The sequence below is a fragment of the Hirundo rustica genome, chromosome 9, assembly GCF_015227805.2.
Source record: "Hirundo rustica isolate bHirRus1 chromosome 9, bHirRus1.pri.v3, whole genome shotgun sequence".
NCBI classification, from domain to species: domain Eukaryota; kingdom Metazoa; phylum Chordata; class Aves; order Passeriformes; family Hirundinidae; genus Hirundo; species Hirundo rustica.
Window position 1 is genome coordinate 30,975,649 of NC_053458.1, and position 26,362 is coordinate 31,002,010.

At 45.0% G+C, this 26,362-nt stretch overlaps 1 protein-coding gene across 11 annotated transcripts in view; it reads right to left on the reverse strand.

Annotated features, from left to right (window-relative positions):
* RABGAP1L (RAB GTPase activating protein 1 like) overlaps positions 1-26,362 on the reverse strand; it is a 214,774-nt gene that overhangs the window by 20,816 nt on the left and 167,596 nt on the right. Inside the window, exons 1-3 of one of the 11 annotated variants that reach the window (XM_040073110.2) lie at positions 13,057-13,207; positions 11,941-12,250; positions 10,023-10,879 (exon numbers count right to left, since the gene is read on the reverse strand). The exons of 6 other annotated variants lie outside the window; for them this stretch is intronic. In XM_040073110.2, the coding sequence (XP_039929044.1) occupies positions 10,023-10,133 (111 nt within the window). In that variant the 5' untranslated portion in view covers positions 10,134-10,879; positions 11,941-12,250; positions 13,057-13,207. Of the gene's footprint in view, positions 1-10,022; positions 10,880-11,342; positions 11,726-11,806; positions 12,251-13,056; positions 13,208-26,362 lie in introns of those variants that run through there. 4 more of the 11 variants (XM_040073111.2, XM_040073113.2, XM_040073114.1 and 1 more) reach the window with 4 other exon arrangements.

Here is a 26,362-nt window from a genome sequence, read left to right on the forward strand (position 1 = left end):
CCGTCTAAGCCAAGGCTCTGCTCTGGGCAGAGCTCACACTGCCTATGAGCAGCAGCTGTTTTTACAGCATAGGGTTTATTCATCAGTTTGTACCTCATGAACATAACAGCCCCGAGTGATTCTGTACCTTGCATACACACCCCTTTCGTTATACAGCATTTGATGCTGAAGGTTTTATGTCTCCTTGGTGACTGGGAAATTCAACTCTTAGCTCTCCCCAGCAGCTGTATACAACTCATTCTGATTGAGATCTAACCCATGTCCACAACAATTCCAAGCTTTGGTCACATTTCTTAGCACATCACAGCAGGAGAGGAGAACGGCAAGCAGGAAGACACACGCAGCCTTCAGCACCATCCCCGTGACAACTGAAGCAGACATTCAGGAGAACGAACCAAGGAATCTTCTCACATCACATAGCAGGGAAACGGCCTCTCCCAGCTACATGGTGTTAGGGTTCACTTCCAACCTTGTTTGTTCTGGAACTAACACAGACCTACAGCACATCTGCCAGTACAAGCCAGCAACTTAGCAGTGCCAAGGTTCAAAGCAGTGGTTTTACCAAGGCTTTACTGTAAAACCTGTCACATTCAATATATTTTACACTCCAGAGTGCACAGCTTTCAGCTAATAAACCCCTGGCTCGAAACATTTTCTGAAACCTGCCATGAGACTAGTGAAACCTGTTGACCGCAAGATGAGGTTCTGATTCTGCTGAATGACTGAGACACATCTTGTCTCCTGTCACACTCCGTATCCAGCACAAGATGAAAAATAATCTACTTACTGAGATGGAGGATGGGTGCTAGATGACAACTCTGAATCATATGCCCAGGTAATCAAAGAACTTTGCAGTATGCTTTGAACACACGTTCTATGTGTTAATGTTATTTTAGATCAACTCTAAGTCACAGTATCAAAAAAATTCTCATTTACATTTTTAAAATCAGCATCAGGTTTCTCTGATGCGTGTGGAGGTCCCTGATGCTCAAACCTGTCATTACTTTCATCAATATTTCAAACCTACAAGCTTTGTAGGTTTTTGTTTACTTTTTAGTGCATTACTCCACTAGCAGAAAAGAAATACCTTTTCTGTATTAAAACTGAACCATTGTGGACCTGTTGGAGTAGTTCCAGGAGGCCATGGAGATGCTCTGTGGGCTGGAGCACCTCCCTTAAGAACACCAGCTGAGAGAACTGGGGTTGTTCAGTCTGGAGAAGGGAAGGGCCCGGGGAGACAGAGCCCCTAAAGGGGCTCCAGGAGAGCTGGAAGGGACTTTGAGCAAGGGGTGGAACAGCTTCACACTGCCTGGGCACAGGGTTGGATTAGATACTGGGAAAACAATCTTCCCTGTGAGGGTGGGGAGGTCATGGCACAGGATGCCCAGAGAAGCTGTGGCTGCCCCATCCCTGAAGTGTCCAAGGCCAGCTTGGATGGGGCTTGGAGCACCCTGAGACAGTGAAAAGTGTCCCTGCCCATGGCAGAGAAGTGGACCCAGATGGTCTTTAATGCCCCTTAAAACCTGTGACTCTGTGATTATATAACTACATCCAGAGCTCTACAATCCCCTTCGTTATATCAAATACTTTCATCTGTATTTCAGCATCTAACACGGCTTCATTTTCTAAAGGTCTTGCCTTTTTTCTGCTCATCCAGCTCCATTAACAAAACTACTACTACCCTAAAAAAAGCCACACATTAAATGATCAGCATTTTGAAAACACAAGTAGGACAGTGTCCAACTCCAAGGTATCAGCAAGGCTCACCGGAGCATGGCACAGCCTTTTAGTGCAACAACTAATCCGTGCCCTGCTCCGTTATCTCACTGATCCTTCATCTTCCAAGAAGGTTCCCTCGACACCCTGAATGAGGCTTCAGGTTTTTCCTTATGTTGCATCCTTCAGCCTCCATACCTGAAAGATGCCTTGGCACAGAGCTGGCAGGGAGGTGGAGGAAGGGCAGGGCCATTTAAAATCACTATTTGGCCATTGGTGTGGTTTAAGCAGCTGCCTGAGATCATCCATGGGGATGGGACTGCACAGCTGCACAGCCCATCAGCCCCCAGAGTTACAAAGGAGCTGTACCAGTTCCCAAACCTGTACATACAAGGCTGCTGTGTTTTGGGTTTTTTAAAACTTTATGCTGCTTTCCCTGCCCCTGCTATGGTTCTACCACCGCACTAGCGCTACCATCCACCACTACCACTTGCCGCTTCACCCGCGCACAGACCTGTGCTCGTCCATCACGTTTAGCTGAGACCCTGTCAGGCTCCTCAATTACTAACAGACTCCAGACCTGCCACTTTATCACCCAGCACAGAACATCCCAACAGCACCTTAAGCACTGACAGAAGCAAGGAGCTTGTCAGGCAGGAAGGGCTGAAAGAAAAAGATGAAATGCGTCCACGCTGACATCCTCGGCACGAAAGCCAAGCTGCTGCCACTGAAGGGAGCCCTGCAAGGGAAAGAGAGAGCAGACACTTCCTTTGGGAAACAAAGCCAGCAATTACCAGCAGCATCTGGCTCCAATGATTTTCACCCTCAGGTACCAGCAGCAGAGAAGCAGTAAGCCATCTTTTTTACCCCTGAATTCTCTGTCCTAGTGCTGTCTATTCCTTATTCTTCTGGCCATGAAAAGAATGAGACGCTCAGTTCTGAGATAACTGGATTTTCGTTATCCTGTTCCTGTTATCAGCGTTGCCTGACCTGCTCTGGAAGTTGAGCCTGAGCGTGGACAATCTGCGTGCTCATTCTTGCCCATGCGCTGTGGTCTCCAAGGTAACAGACAAATAACATGTGATATCTTACCTACACCTTGATATTGTAACTTGGGATTACTTTGGCAACTCTACCTTGAAGCAAAGGCACAACACTATAGACACAGAGCACCGCCTTGGCACAGCTAACACGCTGCTCTGAATCAAACCACCTGGATTATTCTAGAAGCCCACGGCTTTACAACATCAGCAACCAGCATAGCCAGCACTCCAGTCAAACACAGATGGCTGCTTTTTGGTGAGCTCATGTTGACACAGGTAGAAGGAAGAAATAAAGAAAAAAAATGTATTACACTGTCCATGAAAGCACAAACCCAACAGGAAAAAAACCACCGAAATACATTTTCCAATTTCAGCACCAAGTATGCCAAATTCTTCTGAGAATTGGATTCAAAAAGAATGAAAGCAGTTGTAGACATCGAAGACAGAATATCTGTAACTAATATTTACCTACATCTTCTAGTAACTATGAAACTGGACTTCTATAAAGAGATAAACTTCCTTTTCATCTCATTTCAGCACTCCTTTCAAAATCCATGAACATATTTGCCATATATAACTAATGTCCAGAAACTTATTTCAAATTTCTTCTCCCAAATGGGTTTGTAATGATGACAGAAACAAACTGTTTCTTGAGTGCCCAGAAAGACTTGTATTGATTTCCCTTAATTTTTTTTTTAAAGAAAATTATGAAGCTTTAGAACATTAATGTCCTTATTTTGAATGTTTCAAAATTCTATTGCTATTTATAAAATGTGTGTTTGAGACATTGCTTAAATAATTCTTTCCTTATCCAATGACAGTAAAAAGGCAGCAAGAAGAAATGTGTTCAGACACAAAATGAAAATAAACAGAAATTAATACAGGTTATTATTTGGGAACAAATTAAACAGTAACTCAAACTAAATGAAAAAGTTCAAATTCTTCTTTGAATTCCATTAGGCTGGACGGTATTCTAGACAATATAGGAAAGAAGAGAATTCCTAAGTGTTGCTCAAATGCATTAAAAATTACAGCTCAAAAATAATTATTATTCAGATGAGTCACAATGGTCCAGAAAACAGTTCAGCTCTAACCAGTCTGTAGGTTTTTCTGCAGGCAGAAGTACCAACAGAACAAGCATAAGATATGTATGGTCCACTCTTGGTTTTTAGTAGTAAATACTTAAATAAATAAAAAAAAGTAATACTACTTTTTTAGCAGTAAATTTAGTAGTAAATACTTAAAGCAGAAAGAGATTCCCTTAGACCAAAATCCCTGTACGGAAATAACATTTAAGCACCACAAATCAACCCATCTGGATGACTTTGGTTGGCAAGCTGAAACCAAGAACCCACACAAAATGCTCCTGAAGAGCTGATAAGGTGTTGGTTCCATGCCAACACCAAGTTATAAACTGTAGGTCCCATTTTACTCTTTATCTACGGATCTGTCTGCCTACATTTGAAAAACAGAAGCCTGCAAAGGTGGGAACCTCTCTTGGAATGGAAAATATGACCCAATTCTCTCCAAATTATTATAACTTTGAAATTATGGTGCTTTCAGGCAAAGGCATAGGAAAAGGAATTCTTTACTAGCAGGTATAACAAGACAAATCAACCAAAGCAGCAGCAGTAACAGGGAACAGAACCGGGAACAGCGTCAGCCTCTCTGGGCTGCAGGCACTTTCCCCTTGGTGCAGTGCCGGGCACAGCCACCAGGGGCACTGCTGGCTCCCGGCCTGGCAGGGCTGTGGTGATTCCCCCCGCACCTGCAGGGGGCGCTGCCGGCTCCCGGCCAGGCAGGGCTGCGGTGATACCCCCACGCCTGCAGGGGGCGCTGTGCCGCCAGCTCGGCCGTGTCTCCCTCAGGCGGTGATGGCGGGCGCAGCCAGCAGAAAGATGGGAAAGGCGCTTCCTCTGCAAACTCATGGCGGGCAGCCGGTCCTGGGGCCGCTCTGGATGGCAAAACGGGCTCTAGCAGGGCCCTCGGAGCAGCGGCTGGAATGGCAGAGGTGGGTGCACGCAGGGTGCCAAACAAAGCGTAGCAAAATCTCCAGAGCCCTGCCAGGAGCTGCATGGTGTCGGTAAGCGTAGCAAAAAACCCAAATCGGCACAGTAAACAGCAGGGCTGGCAGGACAACCAGGCTCCCGCAAACAGCTGGGAGACACTGCTTCCAGAGGCAGTAAGGTCGGGTGTTGAAAAGGTCCCAGGTCAACAGCTGCTCTCGTGAGCAGAGGCTCACCCAGGATAAGGAGACGCACCGAAGAACACTGGTACAGAGAGAAGGGAGGAGATAACTGACCACCTTACTGCCAAAATTACAACTCTACTGTCAGAGCCAGCCTGCAGCAGGAAGGCTGCTGTGAGTGCTGGGATGCACAAGGACACGGGAAAGGAAGCTGACCAGGGAACGTCAACTCTGGATTGCCACTGAAACCAATACGGTAATACTGCATCATGTCCTGAGAGATGCAGTTGTGGGGGGAAAAAAACCTGAAGAGAATGTGGAGGAGAGCCCCTGAATTGTTCAGGCAGAGCGTAAATGCCTTGCAGTGAATGTTGTAAGAGCTCAGGGTCCTCAGCACAAGGGAGCTGCTCCAAAGACAAGGCAAGAGGATGGGGACAGAATCTGGAGGCTCCTGCCCACAGAGGGGGAAAGGACAGCTCCTGGAGACAGCCTGAAGGCAGGATCCCTCCTTGTGTTGGAAAGGGCTCAGATGAGGATTGCCGTAACAGTGACCACCCAAACCACCTTCCTCCTCTGGCAGCAGCTCCAACTACAGGACACCAGGGAAAGATGGGCTTCAAAAGCTCAAGTGCTGCCAGGGACCCTGTACTGCAAGACTCCACACAGGCAGAATTAAGAGAGTCAAGGAAAAGCTGAGATTGGAAGGGCTCCAGGGGGCGCACGGACCAAGCTCAGGCAGGGGCAGGTTGAAAGCCAGAGCGTGCTGCACGCTGCTCCTGAAGGCTTTCAAGGATGGAGATGCCAGGGTCTCCCCGGACAGAACTGGTTTCCCTTGTGCTAAGCCAGAACTAACTCTGCAAATTACAACCATTTGTCATAATGCAATGTCCTGTCGCTGTATGCCTCAGAGTTTGGCTCTCTGCTTTCTAAGACCTTTTAGGTGCTCAGAGACTGCAATCTGATCCCTCCTGAGTCTTCTCCTCCTCAGGCTAAGATGTCCCAATTCTCCCATCCTTCACCATGCAGTCGGGCCCTACCTTCCCATCAGTCTTCCACTCCACTTGCTTTAGCCTGTGAATATCCCTGGTCTCCGTGGGGGCTCAGGACTGCATTCAGGGAGAGAGATACATTTCACTGACACCTATCTGTGCACAGCCAGCCTTGGGCACTGCAGGGCACAGGTTATCCACCACAATTCCAAGTTTGCACACATGCTGTTCAGAGATTTAGTCCCCATCCTGCAGAGATGATGCGGTTTATCCTACTCAGGATTCTGCATTTGCCTTTGCACTTGCTGAACCTCGGCAAGCTCCTCTCAGCCCAGCACTTACCCTCCAGTTTCTGCCCCCTGTAAAACAGGGTGCACTTCCTTCTGGTGTCTTGGCCTGAAGATGTTAAACACAGCCCCACTATCAACCCCCCAAAATGTTCAGCTCCCTGCCACCTGGACTTCAACCCATGGATGACTATGTACTGCACTTCTCCCAGGCCTCCCAAATTTTTCACCTGCTTTGCAGCTCACCCACCCACTCTAAACCTCCTCAGTTCAGCTTTGATGAGAAGCCGAGAGCTTAAGAATCCTTATGGCAAGGTTTGCCAGTGCGTAACTACAAATTCTTTCCATGAAATGGTCGATAATTCCCCCAAATAGAGAGCTAAACACAGCAAGGCAGGCAGGAAAATGGAAATACAATGAACTTCCCACAAGAACGTCCTTCAGCTCTGGATTAAGAGGATTATACCACTTAGAATAGCATTTTTATAACCCCTTGAGTCCAAGTTTTCTGCAGATAAACTGAGAATTGAAATTCCCCACAGTAAAGCTGCTCAATTCTTGCACAAACTACACAGCAGCCCACTTATATATGCTGCTCTCCATGTCTGTGCAAAGTAGTTTCAGAACAACTTGAAATTCTGAAAGCAAGACCACAAAGCAAAACAACTGCATTTCATGGTCACATTGCATTATGACTAATTTTACTGCAATATATGTTGGGGGATTACTATTGCACAGTGTAGCTTTGAAGCATACTTAAAAACCTTATCTCAGATCATCCATATCCTGTTTTAATTGTTTAAGAACATCAGAACAACATTATAAAAATACTGCAACGCCTTCCAGTGAAAAATAAAGCTAGAAGGGATGGACACAGATAACAGAGATGATACAGACAACAGCAGCTAATTCTGGCTGTGCTTGAGTTCATGCCTACATGGCACTGGCTGTGTCAGGAGGTCACACAGGGCTGGCCTAAAGCACAAGGAACCAGCACAGCTCTCACCTGGCCTGGTTCTGGCATTAACCCTTTGTCACGTCACGTCATGACACGTGGCTCTGTGCAAGAGAGACTCCTCTGCACCCCGACCCATTGTACAACCCAAAGGAACAACAATGAGTTACCTGTAATGCCAGGAACCTTCCAACAAGACCATCCCAGCCACAGAATGAAATTCTTTATGGAACGTTTTTTTTTTTTTTTAACTATTCTCTGCAATGTGAGCAGCATTAATAGAAAAGCTTTTCAAAATAACTGAAACTGGATTTTGCAAACTCAGCAGATGAATCCCAGATTGCAACATACCTGTGCCATTAATACGAACTCTTAGAATTAACAAAATGTCCACAGATCCTTCCAGCAGAACATCCCCGTGTGTACAGTACACGCCTTTGTGCAAGCTGGTGAAGTGACTGTGACAGAGTCAACACGATTTGCCCCAACTTATCCCGACTGTCAGCCTGTCCTGCAGTTAAACGTAGCAGCAGAGAACTGAAAGAAACTTTCTGAGCCACCAGGTCCTTCACAGTGCAGACTCCCATGCTTTGTCTAGTCCTATCATAATCCTGAGGAGAGCTTCATTTTAAACCTCCGCAGGTTGTTTGCACCATTGTTTGCTTAGTTAATATCTTTCAAAAAACAGTTAAAAAGCAGTTAGGTGTTTCCTATGTAAACCCAACAAAAAACCCGTATTTCTTCATTTCTTTACTGGTACGTAATGCACTGAAACATGGAATCCTAGAATGATTTGGGTCCGAAGGACCTTAAAGATCATCTTGTTCCAACCCTCTGCTGTGGGCAGGGACACCTTCCACTAGACCAGGCTTCTCAAAGTCCCATGTTAATACACAAATATGTTAATACTCTTTGATTCCAGGGAACAACAAAAACAAAACAAAAAAAGAAAGTTGATCAGGACAAACCCTTACAGTAAAGTCAATTAGTCAGATCTTCTGAAAAAAAGTAAAATTATACTCCTCCTCCCACTGTTGTTCTCTGTTTACTAGGAGATGAGCAGCTACTTCACAGAGAAATGTTTCACATGTTTTTATTTTCAGAGTGGCAGAAATCATCTGGAGATTTAATGTGGTGCTTTCACACCAGTTCCTCTCTCTCCTGGTCACTCACAGCTGACCCAAAGGAATCTCGAGATCCACAACACAGTTCCCATTACTCGTGCTCTGCTGCTGCCCAGTTGCGCAGAGGCCATCATGGCAGCACTTCCCGAAGGTTTAAATTACAAGGTAAGCCACCATGAAAGGTCCTCTTACCACAGGGATTTTAATTCAGCAACTGCAAGTGCTAGCTCCAGAACACCGCAGCAGCTCAGGTCAGGAAGCTCCCAGGAAAACCCTCTGTTCATCATCCCTTGCTAAAAGAAACTCCTAAGACACGCCCAGAGCTGCCAGTACCAGGCTCCGGTTAATCCTATTGCAACACCAGGTCCTGTCTGAAGGAGATCCTCCTCTGGCCTTGCAGGCAAGGTAACACATGCTGCCACAGCAAACAGCTAAGGCAGAGCAAGAGGGAAGGCTATGGCTGGACAGTGAATTAAGGGATACCACGTATTTAAAAATATCCAGCAAGGGAAAAAGCGTGTGATTCCTGATATGTTTGTTAATCAAAGCCCCAGACCGGGTCATATTAGAGCATGGTTTTGTCTATACTGAATTTCTAGATTTACTGCCTAACTGTTGTAATGGACCTTGAAAATTCTGGCCTAAGGAAGGCCAGAGACAGGAAAAAGCATCACAATAAAAGGGATTGGGCAGAATTCTGATTTACATCCAGAGATTCAATGATCCTATGTGAGATGCAGGAAATGAGTTCCTGCATCCGAAATCTCCTGAGCATAGAGAGGCAGAAAAACCCAAGAGGGAAACAAGCACAGAGACACAAGATACAATAAAGCAAAGTTTCCTTTTCTGAGAACACCTTCCTTTGTCCCAGCAGAGGAACTGACTGGGTACAAACACACACCCTGCCCCAAGCCTGCACACACCAGCACTACTTTCGGCTGCTGAGTAATTCGTTGATTTGTATTTAGCCTGAAACGTTAACTGCATCTGCCTGCACATGAAGCGTAACGCCTATACATACATTTTTATTTCAAAACACTCCCTCTGACTGCTTCTAGGCATCCTGGCTCCCAACATGGGCTCAGCTGTAGGATCTGAGGCCAAAGATGGACTGTTGCACCAAATTTCAGCGCCTGTAGCTCCCTCCAAGCAGAGATCTCAACGAGGGAGAAGACCACAATCTACACATCACTTACAGAAAGAGATGCGCTATTTATGAAGAATAGCATATTTCATCCAACTAAAAGGTTATTACAGATATTTATGCTAATTTTGAAACGTATAAAGGTGGAACACCACCATTCTAAAGGAAGGGACTGATCCTCTCAGATTTAGTGATGAGGGTACCTGCACCCCAGAACGAGCATCCACCCCGACCTCTTGACTTACATTCTAAGGGTCTACAGCTGGATTGGCTTAATTATTATTCCAGTTATGTAAAAAAATATTATTTTAATTATTATCCTTCTCAGCAAATCATCTTCTTCTAAACTTAACTGCCCAGAAAGAGATTTTAATAATCTCTTCTGAAATAGATTATTTTAATTTTTTTAATGCATCATAGCAAATTTCTGAAAAAGTAATAGAATAGAAACCAAGGGATAAAAAAAGAAACCAAAGAACAAAAAAAGGGCACAAAATAGTAAAGTTTTCAACAGAAGGACTTAACTCCAGGACAGAGCATAACCTTGAGCATTATTGGCAAAGGAGGAACACCTACCACAGCTTTGGGTTTGCTGACTGCCACCAGATTGGCCAGAAAATCCTCATCGTGCAGCTGGCCAAACACGTGGGCATCGTAAGCCACCACGATGGAGATCTCTTCCATCATTTTGCCGTCAGGCTGCCGTTAGCAGCTGAGCAGGTCCACAGTCCACGGCTGAGCCTTGGCTCAGCTCTCTGCCAGTTGTTCACACCCAGCTGAAGACGCTCATGGGGAAGGAGTGTCACGAGAGAGAAAACGTGACCCAGCAAATCAGCTCCCGTTCGGGTTTTCCTCTCAAGGGCGCCCTTGGTCTCACGGGAAGCACACGCAGCACACCTGCTCACACTCCCAACACCTGGCTTGCAAAAGGCGTTTGCTGAAGCTTGGAGAAAGGCAGGAACCTGTTTTAATTCCAGTACTAGGCCGAAGATACAGGAGGAGCAGGAGAAAAAACAGATTAGTATTAAACAAGAAAAGATCTGTCAGAGCTTGGTGGCAGCACTGAGATCACCGCTGAGCTTCTCCGGCTTGGTAGCAATTGTTCATTCTTTATATCCAGTCTTCTCCCATGAAAGCTGATACTCTTGTCAGCAGTCTTAACTTCCAACGAATTGCCGCTTCTGATTTATTTTTAAGTTCACAGAGATCAGTATAATGCTGATTTCTTTCAAGCACTCCTTGAAACTTTCTGCCAGTTTCTAAATATCTCCTTTTAAATCTTTTAAAACACTCACTTCTGCTTTTCCTCAGATCTCAACTGCATTCTGTACCTTGTAGACACTTTGATTTTAGCAGGAAGATGATGGCATCAAGTCACAGCCCTCCAAAAAATTGTCCTTCAGTTTCCACATGTAATGGAGGTTAAAACAGCCCTGAAAAATGCGACAAGGCTGTAAAGCTCTTTCTTGAATAAACTGGTACCTCCAGAAGTGAAATGAAAACAATTTATGCAATCAAAACTTTACACTGAAGAAAATTTTTAACTTTGATCTGGCACTGTTTCAGTTAAGAAGTAATATGTTATCTTTTGTCTGTGAATCCTAAATAGCGGAGCAGCCTTCCAAATTGCTCCTGACTTCCCAATTCATTTATCATCACTTTTTTTATCTATCTGACACAGAGCAAAAACAGCACAAGGGAAAAAACACAGAAAAATAATTAAGAATCAGTACTCCTTAAACTACAAATGAAAATCTCGAAACCAATACAGGTTTTGAAGAAACAAACAAAATATCCCAGAAGGAACTCCTTTCAGGATAATCAGGCAAGGTAAAACTCCATCCAGTACATTGTTATCCTCTCTGGAAGCCTTTTCTTCCTGGAGAAAAATCATACCTGCTCAAGAAACAGAAATCATTCCTGCCATCCATTTGTATCCAAAAAGAGTCAGTGCTGGATGGAAAAAATCTTGTAGAAACGTCCAGTGCAGGTTGGTGTGGCATATGGTTATACTCTTGCTTTCCAGAATGAAGAGTCACACCCACCTTGCTTTTCTTTTTCCTCTGCTCCTGGAGTATCGTTATCAAAGATTGCAGCTACCTAAATAGCACCAGGTGCTATTTGCATTTGAATAGGAAACTTGAGCAACAGCAGTAGCGGGCAGGATTAAAACTCTAACAACTCTTCCACTTAAATAGTGGGGAGAAATTACACGTTATTGCTAGGAAACAGAGAGTTCTAATAGGCTTATGGCAAACAAAAAATGCAGCACTTGAGGTTAAACTCTTGAGACTAAAGCAGATTCTGATCATGCTTAACCCTTGCAGGACGAAGAAAAATATTTTTCTCTTGAAACGCACCTATAGTACATTCCTTCCTTGTTTTTCTTCAAAGGCCTTTTTTTTCCCAATTAATTCCCGCAGTAGAAAGACTTCACATTCCAAGCCGGCTAACGAGAAGGTGGCTCTCCGTGTCACCCGTACAAAATGCCTACCTGCTCTGCCAAAAGCAGCACGGGTTTTCTGAAGCCTTTAAACGCTGCTTCCTCCTCACCTCCATTGCCTTGGGGGGGTTTGGTATCTTCTTGCAGAGCAAGTTCAGAGCGGGGCTGCTCGTGGCCCCTCCCCGGTGTGCTGACAAAGGCAACTGCTGCCACAGGTACGGTCCCTTCCCACATCCCCTCCCAGCCGCTGGCACCCGCGCCAGGGGCTCCCATTACCCTGGAACAGCCAGGTAAGGCACAGGGGAGGGAACAGGCGGTGCAACAGCAAACATTCCCATGGTGATGAAAGACCAGTTTAATTCTGCAATAAGGGCAGGAGGTGGAGAATGCAAATTAGCAAACGTACTCCACAGCTGCAGCTACTCGAACTCCTCCCCTGATTTAACCAACAGGCATTTCCATTTATAAGGAATTATGGACCACAAGTACCTTTTTCTTTTCCTCTTAGAGAGGTTACAATTATTTAACAGAACTACATCTGCATATTATTGTATAATTAGTTCAGTAATTCTCATACCTATTCATAACAAAGGGCTTATAATTTTGGCATGTTCTAACTAGCAATTGCAAGAACTAACAACTGATTTGTGACGTTGGCCGATGCATCTCTTTAAATAGAATGTTTTTGGTTGTTTCAAGCTAATGAGGCTGAGCTGCCTGCAAATCCCTGTGATCCTGCATTTTACATCCCTGTTAACAGCCTGTGCTATACCCTGAATCAGCACACAAATTTATAACTTATCAAGCCAGGTAAACTAAATGTTTTGAATTAACTGACCAAATCGAACACATCCACCAGGCACAACTGCAGCCTGGTCACAGCAGAGTAGCTGGAAGGGAAAGGGCAAGCAGAGGTGCCCTCCACCACCTCTTCAGGCCGCCCTACGCACTCCTCCCAGCCCCTCCATACACAGCCCTCCCCTCTGCTGGGGTTTTTGGATGCTGAAGTGATGAACAACCTACCCAAGACAATAAAACCCACAGAGAATAGTCCTATTTCCTTACAGCAAAGAGCACAACTCTGTCTATCACCACATCTACCTCGCAGCAGCCTTCCTCAAGGACCAGAAACGCAGCCCCCTCCGCGACACAGCTGTGAAAGCGTACCTCTAAAGCAGGAATTTTTGGAGAAGCGGTGCAACCAAGCAGTCAGGAAACAGGAGAGCCAGCAGAAGGACAAGTGAGCTGCAGAAAGCTGTCAACTTGTTAAGCTAAGCAGCTCTAATTGCAGTTGTTGGGGTTTATATGCTGGTGGTTAACAGAGGTGAATGGAAAATTCCTGAATTGAGCAAACCAGCTCTCCTAGCAAAGCAAAATCCTGCTCACTCCCAAGATAAATTCATTCTCACTCCACCCCCAGGAATGTCTTGCTGCTATCTGACAGGGATAGGATCTTCTGACAGACAGGGAAGTGAGGTATGTGCAGCTCCTTGGTAAGCGCTCCCTTCCTGCCACCAGCTCCAGGAACACAAAGGCCTTTTCTGTGATTTGCCTCGCATGCATTAAGGAATCTGGGAAGATCACAGGCGTCTTCAGAGAAGGAAACATAAAACCCCTTTCAGAGCACTTGGAATGGCATTTGGCAGTCTTCAAGATAAGTTTACATGTCTTTTTTTCACACACCCCCCCCCCCCCCCCCCCCCCGTTAGGAATGAATAATGATAGTATCAGTTCTTCTTGTAATTCTGAACCCACAGGAAGGGCTTTTTCAGACACATCCAGCAAATGAAAACCACCTGATTACAAGTCAAACGCTGTGGATCACAAACACAGTTCTATTCTGTCCTCATGCACAAAGGGCCTGTCAACCATCAGAGAGCAGCAGAAACTGGAACTCTGTTCCAGTTTCAGACGTGTTTCTGGATTCCACGTGAGACTGGAATGCAAAGTCACCATGGCTTGCAGGAACGACCCGCACCACTCCAGAAATGCATTTTCCAGTCTCTGACTGATTGGCGATTGCTTCCCCCAAATTTATTATTTAAAATGTTAACTTAGCATGGCTTCCCCCCCCCCCAGCCCCCCCCAAAAGAAGTGGGTGTATGCACCTGTGTTTCTCCTAAAATAACTCTCCAAATGTGTGGAAAAATCTGGGCTTGATGTGTTTTAGCACATACAGTCACAGGGGTAAACCCTCCCAATTAGCTTGCTCCTGGTTTGAAAGCCAGCACGATTGTAAACTCATTTCTGCAGATTAAAGCCAGCAAAGCCATCCCACTGGAGAGAGGGAAATGTGCTCTCCCGGTGGTGGCAGAGGTCAGCGTGGCTGGAATTGCTGTGGCATTCCTGACACGCTGGTGATGCAGTCCCCGTCAATGGAATGGGGTAGCCCAACACAAGGAAGAGCTGAGGACTTGAGAATCTTCATTTTATGGTGCCAAATACCCAAATTCCCCTCTCCCAGCCTCCCCAAATCTGCTGCAGGCCACAAAAAAAGCTACTCGTGCTTCCAAGCAACAACTGCTGCCTAAGGATTTTCTTCCAGAGTGTTCCTGTAGATGATCTTTAAAGGAAGAAAGTAAAACTCCTTATCAGCCACACCCTGAAACTCCAAAGAGGGAAGAGCAGCCCAGCCAGTCACTGCCCAGCCAACAGGAGCTCACTCCCTGGGTATCTGTAAGCACATTCTCAACTAATTCTGTTCTGTGCCTTTGCTCTGTTTCTCACTGAGCTGTCTACTAGCACTTGAAATTTTAAGGGTTTGGGTCAAGTTTGCTCTTCATTTCAGGTTTTATGTAACTTAGAACTAGAGCTAAATAAGGAATTCCCAAAATAAATCTGCCTGGTTTGATTTCTAAAACCACACAAACATGAACAAGATTAAACAGCACCATAGCTGGGGCACCAGCCCACAGGTATTATTCAGCTCAGTCCATTCCAGATTAATTTGAAGCTTTTAAAATGAATTCATGAACCCCTTTCAATTTTTGATTTATTAAATTCACATTTTTTACTTTATGTTTTCATACATCTTTCCTATCCTGCCACTATCACTTTTTCTGAGGACAATAGAAGCTATTTCCTCTCTCCAGCTAGGCTTCCTTCAGATGTGAATCATCTGCCAGAAATATTTTGCTTCATGAACTTCCTTCTTGCCTGCCGAGAATCTGGGTTAGAGTTGCACTGACTTTCTGCTTGTTCATGTTCTTCCAGTAGCAAAGGCAGCACAGGATTCTGACTGAACTATCAGTGCATTTTATTGCTTAGACCCACAAAGAACTGTGGTGTGATAGGGGACATGGGAACAAGGAAAGAACCAGACATCCCTGAGCCAGTACTGATACCAAGTAAAGGAATACTGAATCTTAGTGTGAGCTTTTGAAAATTCCAACTTTTGGCTGTTGAAAAAACAGATTTTACAGGATATCTGGGGTGTACTTTGTATCCTAATATAACCAAGTGAGCTGAGCACATTTTCTCTTTCCCCATCCCTTTGTTTTGGCGAAATAGGGTATTTGCTGTTTGGAAAAGCAAGGGGTGGTACCAGTGAGCCCCCAAACAGACAAACACCCCTCCAGCCTAATGCCCTCTGAGTGGGCCCGCCTGGTTTGGAGTCGTGAGAACACTACAGAAACCATGCAGAAGGAATGGGCAGAAATTCCTGATCTGCCTTGGAGCATAATTTCCTGAAAAACAGCAGGCTTCTGCCACCTGTCTCCTGTGTCACCCCTTTTCTTTGGGGACCCTTTTTTGTCTCCTTCCAGTTCCATGACAGCAGACATCCATAAACAACTCAGAGAAGTGGCGACAGCTCTAGAGCAGGGCCAGGTACCAGGGACCTCCCTACACCTGCCCCACAGCCATGGCCAGTGTCTCATAAACCTGTGCTCTGAGCCACATCACTACCTACAGGTCCCTCAACAGGTCCCCTGGCTGCTGAATGGACAAACATTAACAACCTGTTTGCCATTAAACGTGTCTCTGATATTCCCTGGGGCTACTAATCCAAGAACTGAATAATGCTTATTATGGCATTTATTTAGACCATGCAAATGCCATTTTGAACTAAATTCCTTAATAAACCCAACATTGCCTGTGAAATGTATTTTAAACTTGTTGCATTTATCACTTCACTTGTACTGAAAAGAAAAAAAAAAAAAAAAAAAGGGGTCAAGCATATTATCCAAGAAAAATAGCATTAGAGTTGTGTAAGGATGCTTTGCACTTACAACAACTTACATGGATTTCTGGTCTGGATTCAATACAGGTTGATTTAGGGATTTCACCCCAACAGCCTGCTGTCTTTTCACTTACAGCAGATGATCAGCAAACAAAAGATACTAATTAACATGAATCAGCACATTAAATAGCAACATCTGTTGTCGGGGGACACTCAGGGACACCAGTTGTTTCTGCCCACCCAGGGACGCCAGTTGTCGGGGGCTTACCCCAACATTGAGGTGGTTTCAGGGTCCTTGCTCCCCTGCACAGCTCCGAGCCGAGCTGAAGGAAGAGACGGAGTTCTCAGGTTTAGATTTTTCAAGGTTGCATACTTCGTTTATTGTTTCTTATCTTACAATTTTCTCGGAGTCCAACAAGATGTTCGCAGCTGCATGGATTCCTCACGTCTCCCCCCGAGCTGGGCTGTCCTTATCTTTTATACTAATTACTATGTATTTCTTGTTTTACTATTTCTTACCAATGTCTATCACTATTGCTAAAAAGGTCATCTTTACTTTGACCCAATCCTCACTAACTGCTTTGTGCCACGTCAATGTAGCAATGGAGTGAGGGAAGGGGAAGGAGAAGGAGAAGAAGAAGGAGACAACGCCCCAGATTCTCCATCTTGTCCCCATTCACTTCAATGCTAGGAACCTAAAACTATTATTTTCTCATTCTGTGATAAGCTAACCTACTATTTCTCACATTCTTGTGGCCTGTAAACCTTCTCTCAGTGTAGGAAGTTTTTCCCATGGACTGAAATCAAAGCCAGTGTCTCTCTGAGCTCTGGGCTGGGGTCCCAGACCCCCCTGCCCAGGTCCCTGACCCTCCAGGGCAACCAAAGGAATGCCCTGGACTCCAACAATCTGTCACATGAAGAGGCTCACACAGGGCCCAGGATTCCGGCCTTCTCATTCTAAACTCACATTTGTAGATACATCTCTCCGTATTTTTCATTCCTTTCCCAAAGAGGGGTTAATGGGCCTTATCTACACATCTAAGCAAGACTAACAAAGGTAAAATTCAAGGAAAATGCAACACTCTAAGGAGTACTGTTATTGATGTTGTCTGTCAAGTTTGCGGCAGTGCTGAACCAGCCATGCTGCACAGGGAGAACACAGTGACATGTTTACCTCAATGACCTGAAGTGCCCTGGTTCAGGTCAGATTTTAGTATCTTTACTACCACTTTGCACCTGACCTTCAGTCTGGGACAAGATAAAAAAGGGGAAAGAAGGAAAGGCTGGAGAGCCAGATGAATGAGAAATTCTTGTAGTTAAGTAACAGGAAGAAAAAGGCAGGACCACAGCACAGCCTCTGCTCATCAATCCCACAGGAGCTGGCCATGCACAAACTCACCACGACACCCTTGGCTGTGCTGGCACCTCACTGACATCCTGACAGGAGCCCCATGGGAAAGGTGAGGCATTTCTGTACGAAAATGGCACAATGGTAATGGCATATTCCCCAAACAAAAACTAAATCTGCCCTAGGATTGCTGGAAAGATGAGATAATGAGTAATTAAGACCGAAGTGATGTGGGTGAGCAGGAAATGGCATATGGTGTCAGCCAAACTGGGCTAAACCAGGCACACCAGTCTAGGCACCTTCCCCGAGGTTTAGCAGCCAATGTGACTGTGAGACAGCCTAGACCGAGGCATGCCCAGTGACTCTGAAATGAGATCATTTCATGCATTTTGCATTAAAAGTACAAACTACTGCCACCTCCAGGAGAGTGGCATGTCCCTCAATGCTGGAGTTAAAAATCAAGGCAGTAACTTGGAGCTCACAGGACTGAATGTAGCCCAAGAAAGTCCAGCCAACAGCGCTCGCTGGTAGATGCTGATACCAAAGGTAACAAACAGCCAGCTGATCCAGTGAAGGCATCTGACCCCAGACCCATTTGCTAGGAATGGCAGAAAGCAGCTATATCTCTGTACTTCCCTGGACAAATTCCCTGGGAATTTGCACAGGTCAGCTCCAGGGGAGAAAGGAAGATCAGGACCATGCAAGCTGATCAGCTGTGTAAGACTACCAGCAGTATCTACTAATCTAAACTCCACATAATCCTCTGTCCCTAAATCCCTATTCATCATCATCCCGTACAGTGAAAGGGAAATTCTGTTCTCACAAGATGATTTGGGAGACAAAGTATTCCAGTACTTAACTGTGCTGATCTAGTCTCCCACTGGGAACATCTGCATCTGCATTTAATGCTTCAATATAACACAATGAGAAAAGCTTTTGCATTTACATGCGATTTAAAGATTACAGTCAAATGTTGATTTGACTGTTAATAAGCTTATTTTAAGAGCTCAAATGGTATGTATGGAGGGGCAGAGAAGGCAAATGCTGCCACCAGCTATCAAAGAGCCCTACAAGAATATCAGGTATTTCTTCAGAAACTGGAGACCAGAGCTATTTCCATATATTCTTCTGCCCTCCTCATCTGGCTTATTCCAAGCTTGTCTTTTATCTAAAATCTTGACTATAGGTCATGTATTACTTACTACTATGATACCTACTCAACTAAAAGAAATGAGACGCTCCCTAAAAGAATACCAACGTAAGGAATTGCTGCCGCTCAGCACATGTGTCCAGAGGGCAAGAGAACATTTTCTCCTTGTATCCATGTGCTCAGGCTGGACACAAAGTGCTAGGGCTGAGCTCCCTGGGAAGCTCCCTCACTCCCAGTGCTCCTGTTGACTCCCCCCAACATCCACCTAGAAGCTTATATTTAGAGACAAAATTGACCCATAATTTCTAATCTGTACTTCATTTTTAATATGTCTTTCATGTAGACTAAGTGTTTGTGCAAAATTCCTTCTGCAATGCAAGAAATGCAAGGGAGGTGCCAGTAATGAGCAAGAGAGCTAGCTTTCCCTTGATCTGAAGGAAGAAAACCCCATCGAAGAAAAACAAAGGATGCAATAAAATTTAGAATGATTTGCAAAAGAAGTTTTTAAAAAGAGGCTTCTATCACCATAAAATTCCTTAATGTATTTCCAAAGTACATATTTTACATGATCACCATCATTAGTTTTCACTCTTTGGAAAGTCAGTGAAGCAAAAACCAACTCACAAGAATGTAATAACTAACATGCAAAAGAAAAGCTATGTTGCTGTTTACAGCGAATTTTATATGCCATGTGAGTCCAGGTGCCTACATAACGGTTTGAAAGGTTACAGATGTCCTTCTCTCATTTGTGACAGAATGACTCTGTTTCCAATTACTCTTTATCACAGAATCACAGAATGGTTTGGAAAGGACATTTAAAGGTCATCTTGTACAATCCTGTTGCAATGAGCAGGAGCATCTTTAAAAATAATTACTCTTTGAAAGCAATGAAGGATTTGATCACCTTTCCCAGGCATAGAATCATAGATGAAAAATATATGATGGTTGTTTCTTGGAATGCCACACAGTATCTTCCCTCCGTAGATATTTCTCACTGCAGAACTCTCCCAGAGAAATACACGTGGACTTACCAACACCCCTGGGACTGGAAGAGTTGCCTGGGGATTGGCTACTGATTTATCAGGACATTAACTGGATACCCCCAGCTTTAAGGAGAGTGAAACAAATGAGTCCCACTGGTGACACTTGTGATAGAGCATATCCCTGACACTGCTCGGTACTGACGTGAGGGCGAAGGTATCTCACCGGGAAAAATAAAACCAAAAGGGTAATTTCCTTGATGCTAGTTAGAACTACGGAACTGAGAAAGACCAGAAACAGGTGTGAGTCATTTTTCTTATCTCTCTGAATTAAATGGAACAGCAGTAAGAGAAAAAGCCCACTCTGAGCTGGAGATGGGACACCCTAACTTGGCCTGTAAGTGCCTTTGGCCATCCCTTATCAGCAGTACATGGCAAAACATCCAGGGTATTTTGTTGGGAAATACTATGATTTGTTTTCTCACTTTATTTTTTTTTTTCCATTAAGAATGCACAGCTGGTGCTCTGTTTATCCGTATTGTTTGCATTCCTGTGCTCTTCTTGAATCTTTCAGTTACAGCACTTCAGGGTATATATAGTGAGCTGGCTGGGCCCACTACCACCAAAGAGAGAGCAAGAGCCTGCAGCACACATCAGTGATCAGCACGTGTCTCCTGCAATGCCCTTGACAGCTCAGGTTTACTTTGCCCTTTTTCAGCACTGCAGACCACCCCACATCTTGCCAGAGCTCTCAAAGTTCAGCTGAGTATGCCAGGTGGGAAGAGCCAGAATGAGAAATGCAGAGATCCTCACCCATCCCAGCCACTTGTCTGCTTCTGAGTGTAATTCAAGATGTTAAACATCATCTCCTGTCATCTCCCCATAGGAAAGATCCTATTCTTCCTATCTTCAACCAAGGAAATTAAGATGTGTTGCCTCTTCCTTCCCAATGCACCTGAAAAACACTCTCAGGGCAGTAGAAGTTACTCCTGGGCACTCAGGCTGGTACCAACTCTCCTGTGCTTTCTTCACACCTCAGCTGAGAGAATACCTGAGGTAACTTCCCCACCTGCCGGAGCGCCTGAGCTCTGGGTGAACAGTGGCACCAAACCCCACACCTGACACAAACAGCATGGCTTGGCTTGTGAAATCTCTGCTGCATCAAAAAACTACATGGAGCTGCTGGTCAGCAAGAAGTGCACAGCCCAGTGGCAGACGTGTCATAAACGACAAGACCAAGAGCCTACTTTGAAAAAACAAGACTACATCATGAGCATGCCAACCGACTTATAATTTAGCTTTCCAAATGGGCAATGGAATGCTTAAAGTAAAGAAGAAAATTCAATCTGGACTTAAAACATCACCTTCCTCATCTCACTTTGATATAAAAAAATTACATGATTTTTGTAAAAAATTACAATCCCTATTTTGCAGGACTGTGTGTACAAAACCCAAGTGTTCACGTCTTTTTCGCAGCTGTTCTCCAGAGAATTAGCTAATAGCAGGATCATCAAAGCAGAAAAATTATTTTTTAGCAAAAAGAATTCCACAATGAAAACGACAGCAGTTAGACAAAGAAGCTGTCAATGCAGCCAAAGGCTGTAAGGAGAGGCCAGAAAAGGCAACATCTGTCTAAGAAGTATAGTCCAGAGACACAACTCATGGATGTTGGCTCTGCTTCCTGAAACAAAAAGGAAATAGGGGAAAAAACAGTTTGGTCCCTGTTTGTTCCAAATAAATCTCTACAGGATTCACTTCTTTCTGAAGCTACAGTATTGTGCAGGAGGTGCAAAACAGTGGAGCTTCTGAGAAGCCCTGAATTGTCTCTGAAGTTTTTACTGAGGAGTGTGGCAGAGCTTTCACCAAAGACAAACAGGACAAACACAGCCAGGCTATGGTGCAGTACTCCTGCTTAATGCTTTCCTGGTTGTGAGAAGCGACTCACACCAGTGCTACCGATTTTCTGCTTGGCAAGGAGGTCCTCTGGGCAATGCAGGATGTAACTGAGCACACCAACCACTTCCAGCTTCTCTGGTTTTGGGAGCACATCTGGAACAAACGGCACAGCAACATCCTCATTCCACCTCTGCTCTCCTCCGCAATCCACCTGTAGCCACTATAAACGCTCTGCCAGTTTACCTGTGCACACCCCATCAGCAGCCTGCTCTTGCTGTGGATACAATTTCAGACAAAGCTGCGCCCTGGCTGGGATCCCAACCCCACCCTACAAAAATGCAGTTGGTCCTGCAGAACTGCCTGTACAGCAGGGCTCTTCCCAGCACTGCTGGGCAGGGAAGGATAACCACCTCCTCGCTCTCGCAGAGCTGGTTAGGCTACAAGAAGCCTGGAATGAGGACACTGCTGAAGCTAAAGCACCCAGAAATAAAGTAAGCAGAAAAATGGCTTTAAGCCATCTTTGTTCAGACCCTTTTTATTTTCACCAAGGACTGTGGTGACCAAACAGTGCGGTAAGCAGTCCATGGCCAGCTATGCCTTTAAAACATACTTGCATTACACTCCTGGATGCCACTCCAGCTCAACAAATATCCTGAGAAGTTTTCTCAGTTGATGAAGAGGAAAAACAGGGCAGAGGATGGTGCTGAACAAGCAGCTATGCAAGTCAAGGCACCCTGGTGCAACCTGGAGGCTTGTGGCTCTGCTTCTGTCGCGGAGAAGAAATCTGTTTAGCTATGTAAATAAGATGCACAAGTAAATAAATAAATAAGAATAGGAGTGGGCTGGAAAAAAGCACACAGACCCTGGCCTCTTCAGTATCCTGCAGGTCGCTTAGCAACAGGCTAGCTGCTGCAGGGTAAAAGAGCACAAAATCAGCATCTTTTCAGCAAAAGACAAATTGAATGGAAATGTGCGGAGGTGGCCTTTTCCTGGCAGCAGTGAGGAAAGAAGTAGCTGGTCAATCTGATCCCGTGGGCATCCTTTTGGTGGGGTTCCTGAATGCAGGGATTGTTAATTAACGTGGCTGAGAAGCTTCGTCCTGCCAGCAAAGTGATAAATTCAAGAGCATGCCTGGGAAGCCGATAATTCAATCTTGATTAAAATGAGGTCTGTTACAGTCACCTCCTGGGTTAATTACTTATTAACCATCTTAAATAGCTCAAACCAAATTCTATTGGACTCCCCTAGCCATGTTAGTGCCAGTTGACCATAGAGCACGTTTTCAGCGGCAGTTACCTGAAACATTTCCCCAGCATTGCATGTTCAGGTTTTATCCCCATGCCATCTGCATTCACTGAAAGAATGAGTACCCTGTGAATCTTTAAGTAACTGAATCTCAGCAATACAAATCCACTTATTCTGGCCTCTGTACCCAACTGCTTCTCCAGCCTTCTGGAACAACCTCGTGTGGGCACAGAAGAGGATCATTACTTAGACGGCAGCTGCTAGAGCGAACTGAGCTATGAGAGCAACAAGAACAACATGTGCACATTTCATGGAGGGCTTAAATGAGAGTTCTGAACGAAAGATTTTTCTGGGTCACCTCATCTGCGGCTGGAGTGTACCAGCTGATTGTTTTCCACTGCTAAATGCAGCTGGATCCTGGCAGCAAGGCACAACCAGGGACCTGTGTGGCACACGATCCACTCAGAGGGGGTGCGGGCTGGTGGTCGGCTCAGCAGAGGGGCTAAGTGGCCTGTCCAGGAATCCGACAGGAGGAGCAAAGGGAAAACACAGCGGCCTTGCTCCCTGCTTTATACACACACACTGCAGCGATAACTCATTGTACTCCTTATTTACAGACAGCCTGTAATTGTGTGACACTTCAGCAACAGTGAAAACTGCCTGGGGGCTACTAGTGAACCAAATTTACTTGGAGCAGGGAAACTTCTCACCTGCATTTTATGCTCCTGAGTGCTCCATCACAGCACTTTATCTTTGCTGTGATGGGGCGGAGGGTTTAGAAGCCATCCTCAGTTTCGCAGGCAGGAAATTACATAGCATAGAGGAGGATGGCTGCTTTCAATCCTTAACAACTTTAAAAATGATTTCTGTGTCCTTGGGAGCTGCACACAGAGATACATTTGGCAATGTTCTGTTTCCCTATTTGTCTGGGGTTGAAAGGAAGGCGACTGTGGCTCAGTGAGTGAACACTTAGATGAGATCCCCTCCATTTCCTTAATGAGCCTATTAAGTGACTCATCAAAGGTGTAATGACCAGTCTCAGAAGGGAGAGGCACACAGAGATAACTGACTGCACTGAGATATTCCTAGTGCACACAAAACAACCTATATTCTACAAGAGTCAATTGGGAATAACGTCATTCTGGTGCTAGAGAAATACATGGAAAATACCTCGGCACTTTTCCTTTTTGCAGGCTGGAGCTGTCCGTGCCTGAGCTCACAGCTGCAGCGTTTCCTCCTCTGAACGAGCGATGACAAAATCCTGCTGTGAGACATCCCTCTCTGAGGTATTTGCAGAGTCAAGCACCTGGTGGAACTGCTGGTGCTCCCCGAGCGTGAGTAAAATCCGTAAATGAAGGAGGACAGTCCTGGTTTAGGTCACAAGAACCAAAGACCATATCAAAAGTCAAACGGAATTTTATTCCCCAATTTCCTAAATGAGTCCTTGAAGGTGTGCATGCCAGGATTTAATCTCTCCAAGGAGATTAAAAAGTACTGGTATATTAACACAAATACCCCAGGCATAGAGCAACCAGCTCACATCACTCTCCACCACACTGGATTTTATTTACAAGGTTAACTGTGATCCACTGTTGCACAATTTCCAGAATCTTGTGTTCTGATTGTGTATTAAGAGTAGAGCAAGGGAAGCAGGAAGAACAAATAGCATCAATAATGCTTAGGAGACCGAAAGAGAAGATGTACTAAAACACATGCTTACTTCTCCTGAAATGTCACTTTATGTCAACTGTCATAGTTTCCAGACTGTCAGAATTGAATTATATTGTAATTACATCCTACTGGGACAGGGTCACAAGAATAAAAGCGTAGTACTTTCCTCCATTACAGGTGCTGTATGTTCTTACACTCCTGGAGCCTCCTTTTCTAATGGCAACAAATTTGCCTTCAGCATAAAATGCTGGTTTAAGTCCATTAGTGCATGGTGAGGCACATTAAAAAATTAAGAGCCATCATTCCTGATCTTTTTGAGAAGCATCCCAGAGCACAGATGTCTATATTCTCTTCCTAATCCTTATAATTCACTTTATATCATAACAGCAACAAAAAGGAAACAAATACAAAACCCAGACCCATGTAACCTTACAGCAGGTGCTTGTTTTACTCAAACCCTCATCATCAGTCAGTACAGATGGATGAAACCCCTCACATTAGGGACCTGAACATTTCAATTTTTTTTCCACCTTTCCAGCAGTTTTTCCCCAAATTGTTATGACAGTATATAATCTTGTTTAATATTCCTGCATGATGGATCAAAGGTTGAAAATGCACAAGTCATATAGGTAAACAGGTGTGCTGTTTAAACAGGGACCCTGCAAACACTGTGTGGCAAAGTCCTTCTGCCAGATGGGATCATTACTGATATTTTGTGGATGTCACAAAAAAGAAAGACTAAAGGAAAATAGAGAGGGACTCTTGGCTGTTCCCAGGGGAGCCTGGGTTCCCAACAAGGCCCTGTGTGAGCTCCCAGCCCAGTGCTGGATCTATAAATGTGCTGTTCCTTTCCATTAGAGACTCAGCCACCAGAGGAGACGCTGCTTGCTGGAGAGAAATGGATGAGAGCAGCAAAATGTGCGATGGGCTCTGGCATGGCCCACAACCAGCCCTGCTCTCAATTCCCCTCAGCAGTTAGTGCTGCACCCGGGACGAGCACTTTCACTCCAGGCTGGGAGTTCCTCTGCCGTCAGAGAGCAGGGGTGGAGGTTCTCCAGGGTCACCAATCCAAGCAGCACCTTCTGCCCCTTTACACCCCCAGCCCTGACCAGAAGTGTTGATATCGAGTCTCGAAGCACTTGGATTTGTCATGTTGGCTGGAGAATATGGCTCTGGTGCACACTGGGATAAAAGAAAAAACCTATGGCTAAAGCAGATCCCCCTTGGCTAGAGAGTCGTTGCCTTTGCAGAACCCCTCGTCAGAATTCTGGGAAACACAAACTGTGCCAAGGAAGGTGCTCCTTTCCTACCACATGTCCTTCCTCCTGCAAAATGAACATGCCCTGCTTCACACTGTGCTTAGGAAAGGGAAAACTAAGCAAGTTCTCTTGAAGGAAGTTCATTACAACACAAACCTTCATTTCACTTTGCATTACAAGAAAAACAAGGGCCAAATTTGCCTCAGAGCTTCCTCTGAGCTACTACTTAAAGCAAGAGGATTTGTGTCCTTAAGAGCTTACCTGAGTATGATGGTCTGGACAAGTATGACAGGTGGAATGAAGAAAACTGTGCTGGGATCTGTATTCTCTGGCACCAAAATACAGCTCCTTTCAGTGAGAGAAACCCCTTTCACCACTGCCTTATGAGGAAAGACATCACACTTGATGTTTTCAGGACTACAACATTTGAAAGTAATGCAGCCATGACAAGGTGATGGAATTTCTTCCCCATTTTTGACAGGTCTGGTAGATTGCAAAATCATCAAAAGGAACAGCCTGACTATAAAGTTTTTGTGTGTCACTGACAGTGGGAAATGAAACAAGCCTGAGGTAAGGAAAGCAGTTTCTCAGAAAGCAAAATCATTATTCAAGCCAGCCGCTTGCAACAGGTGCCTTGGGGCGTGCAGGAGCAAGTGGAAGATGGCATCCTCATTAGGCAGTTAGAAAGCAAAACCCTGATCCCTTTTCCAGTTCTTCCTACTGCTCTTGACTGGCCAAAATAGA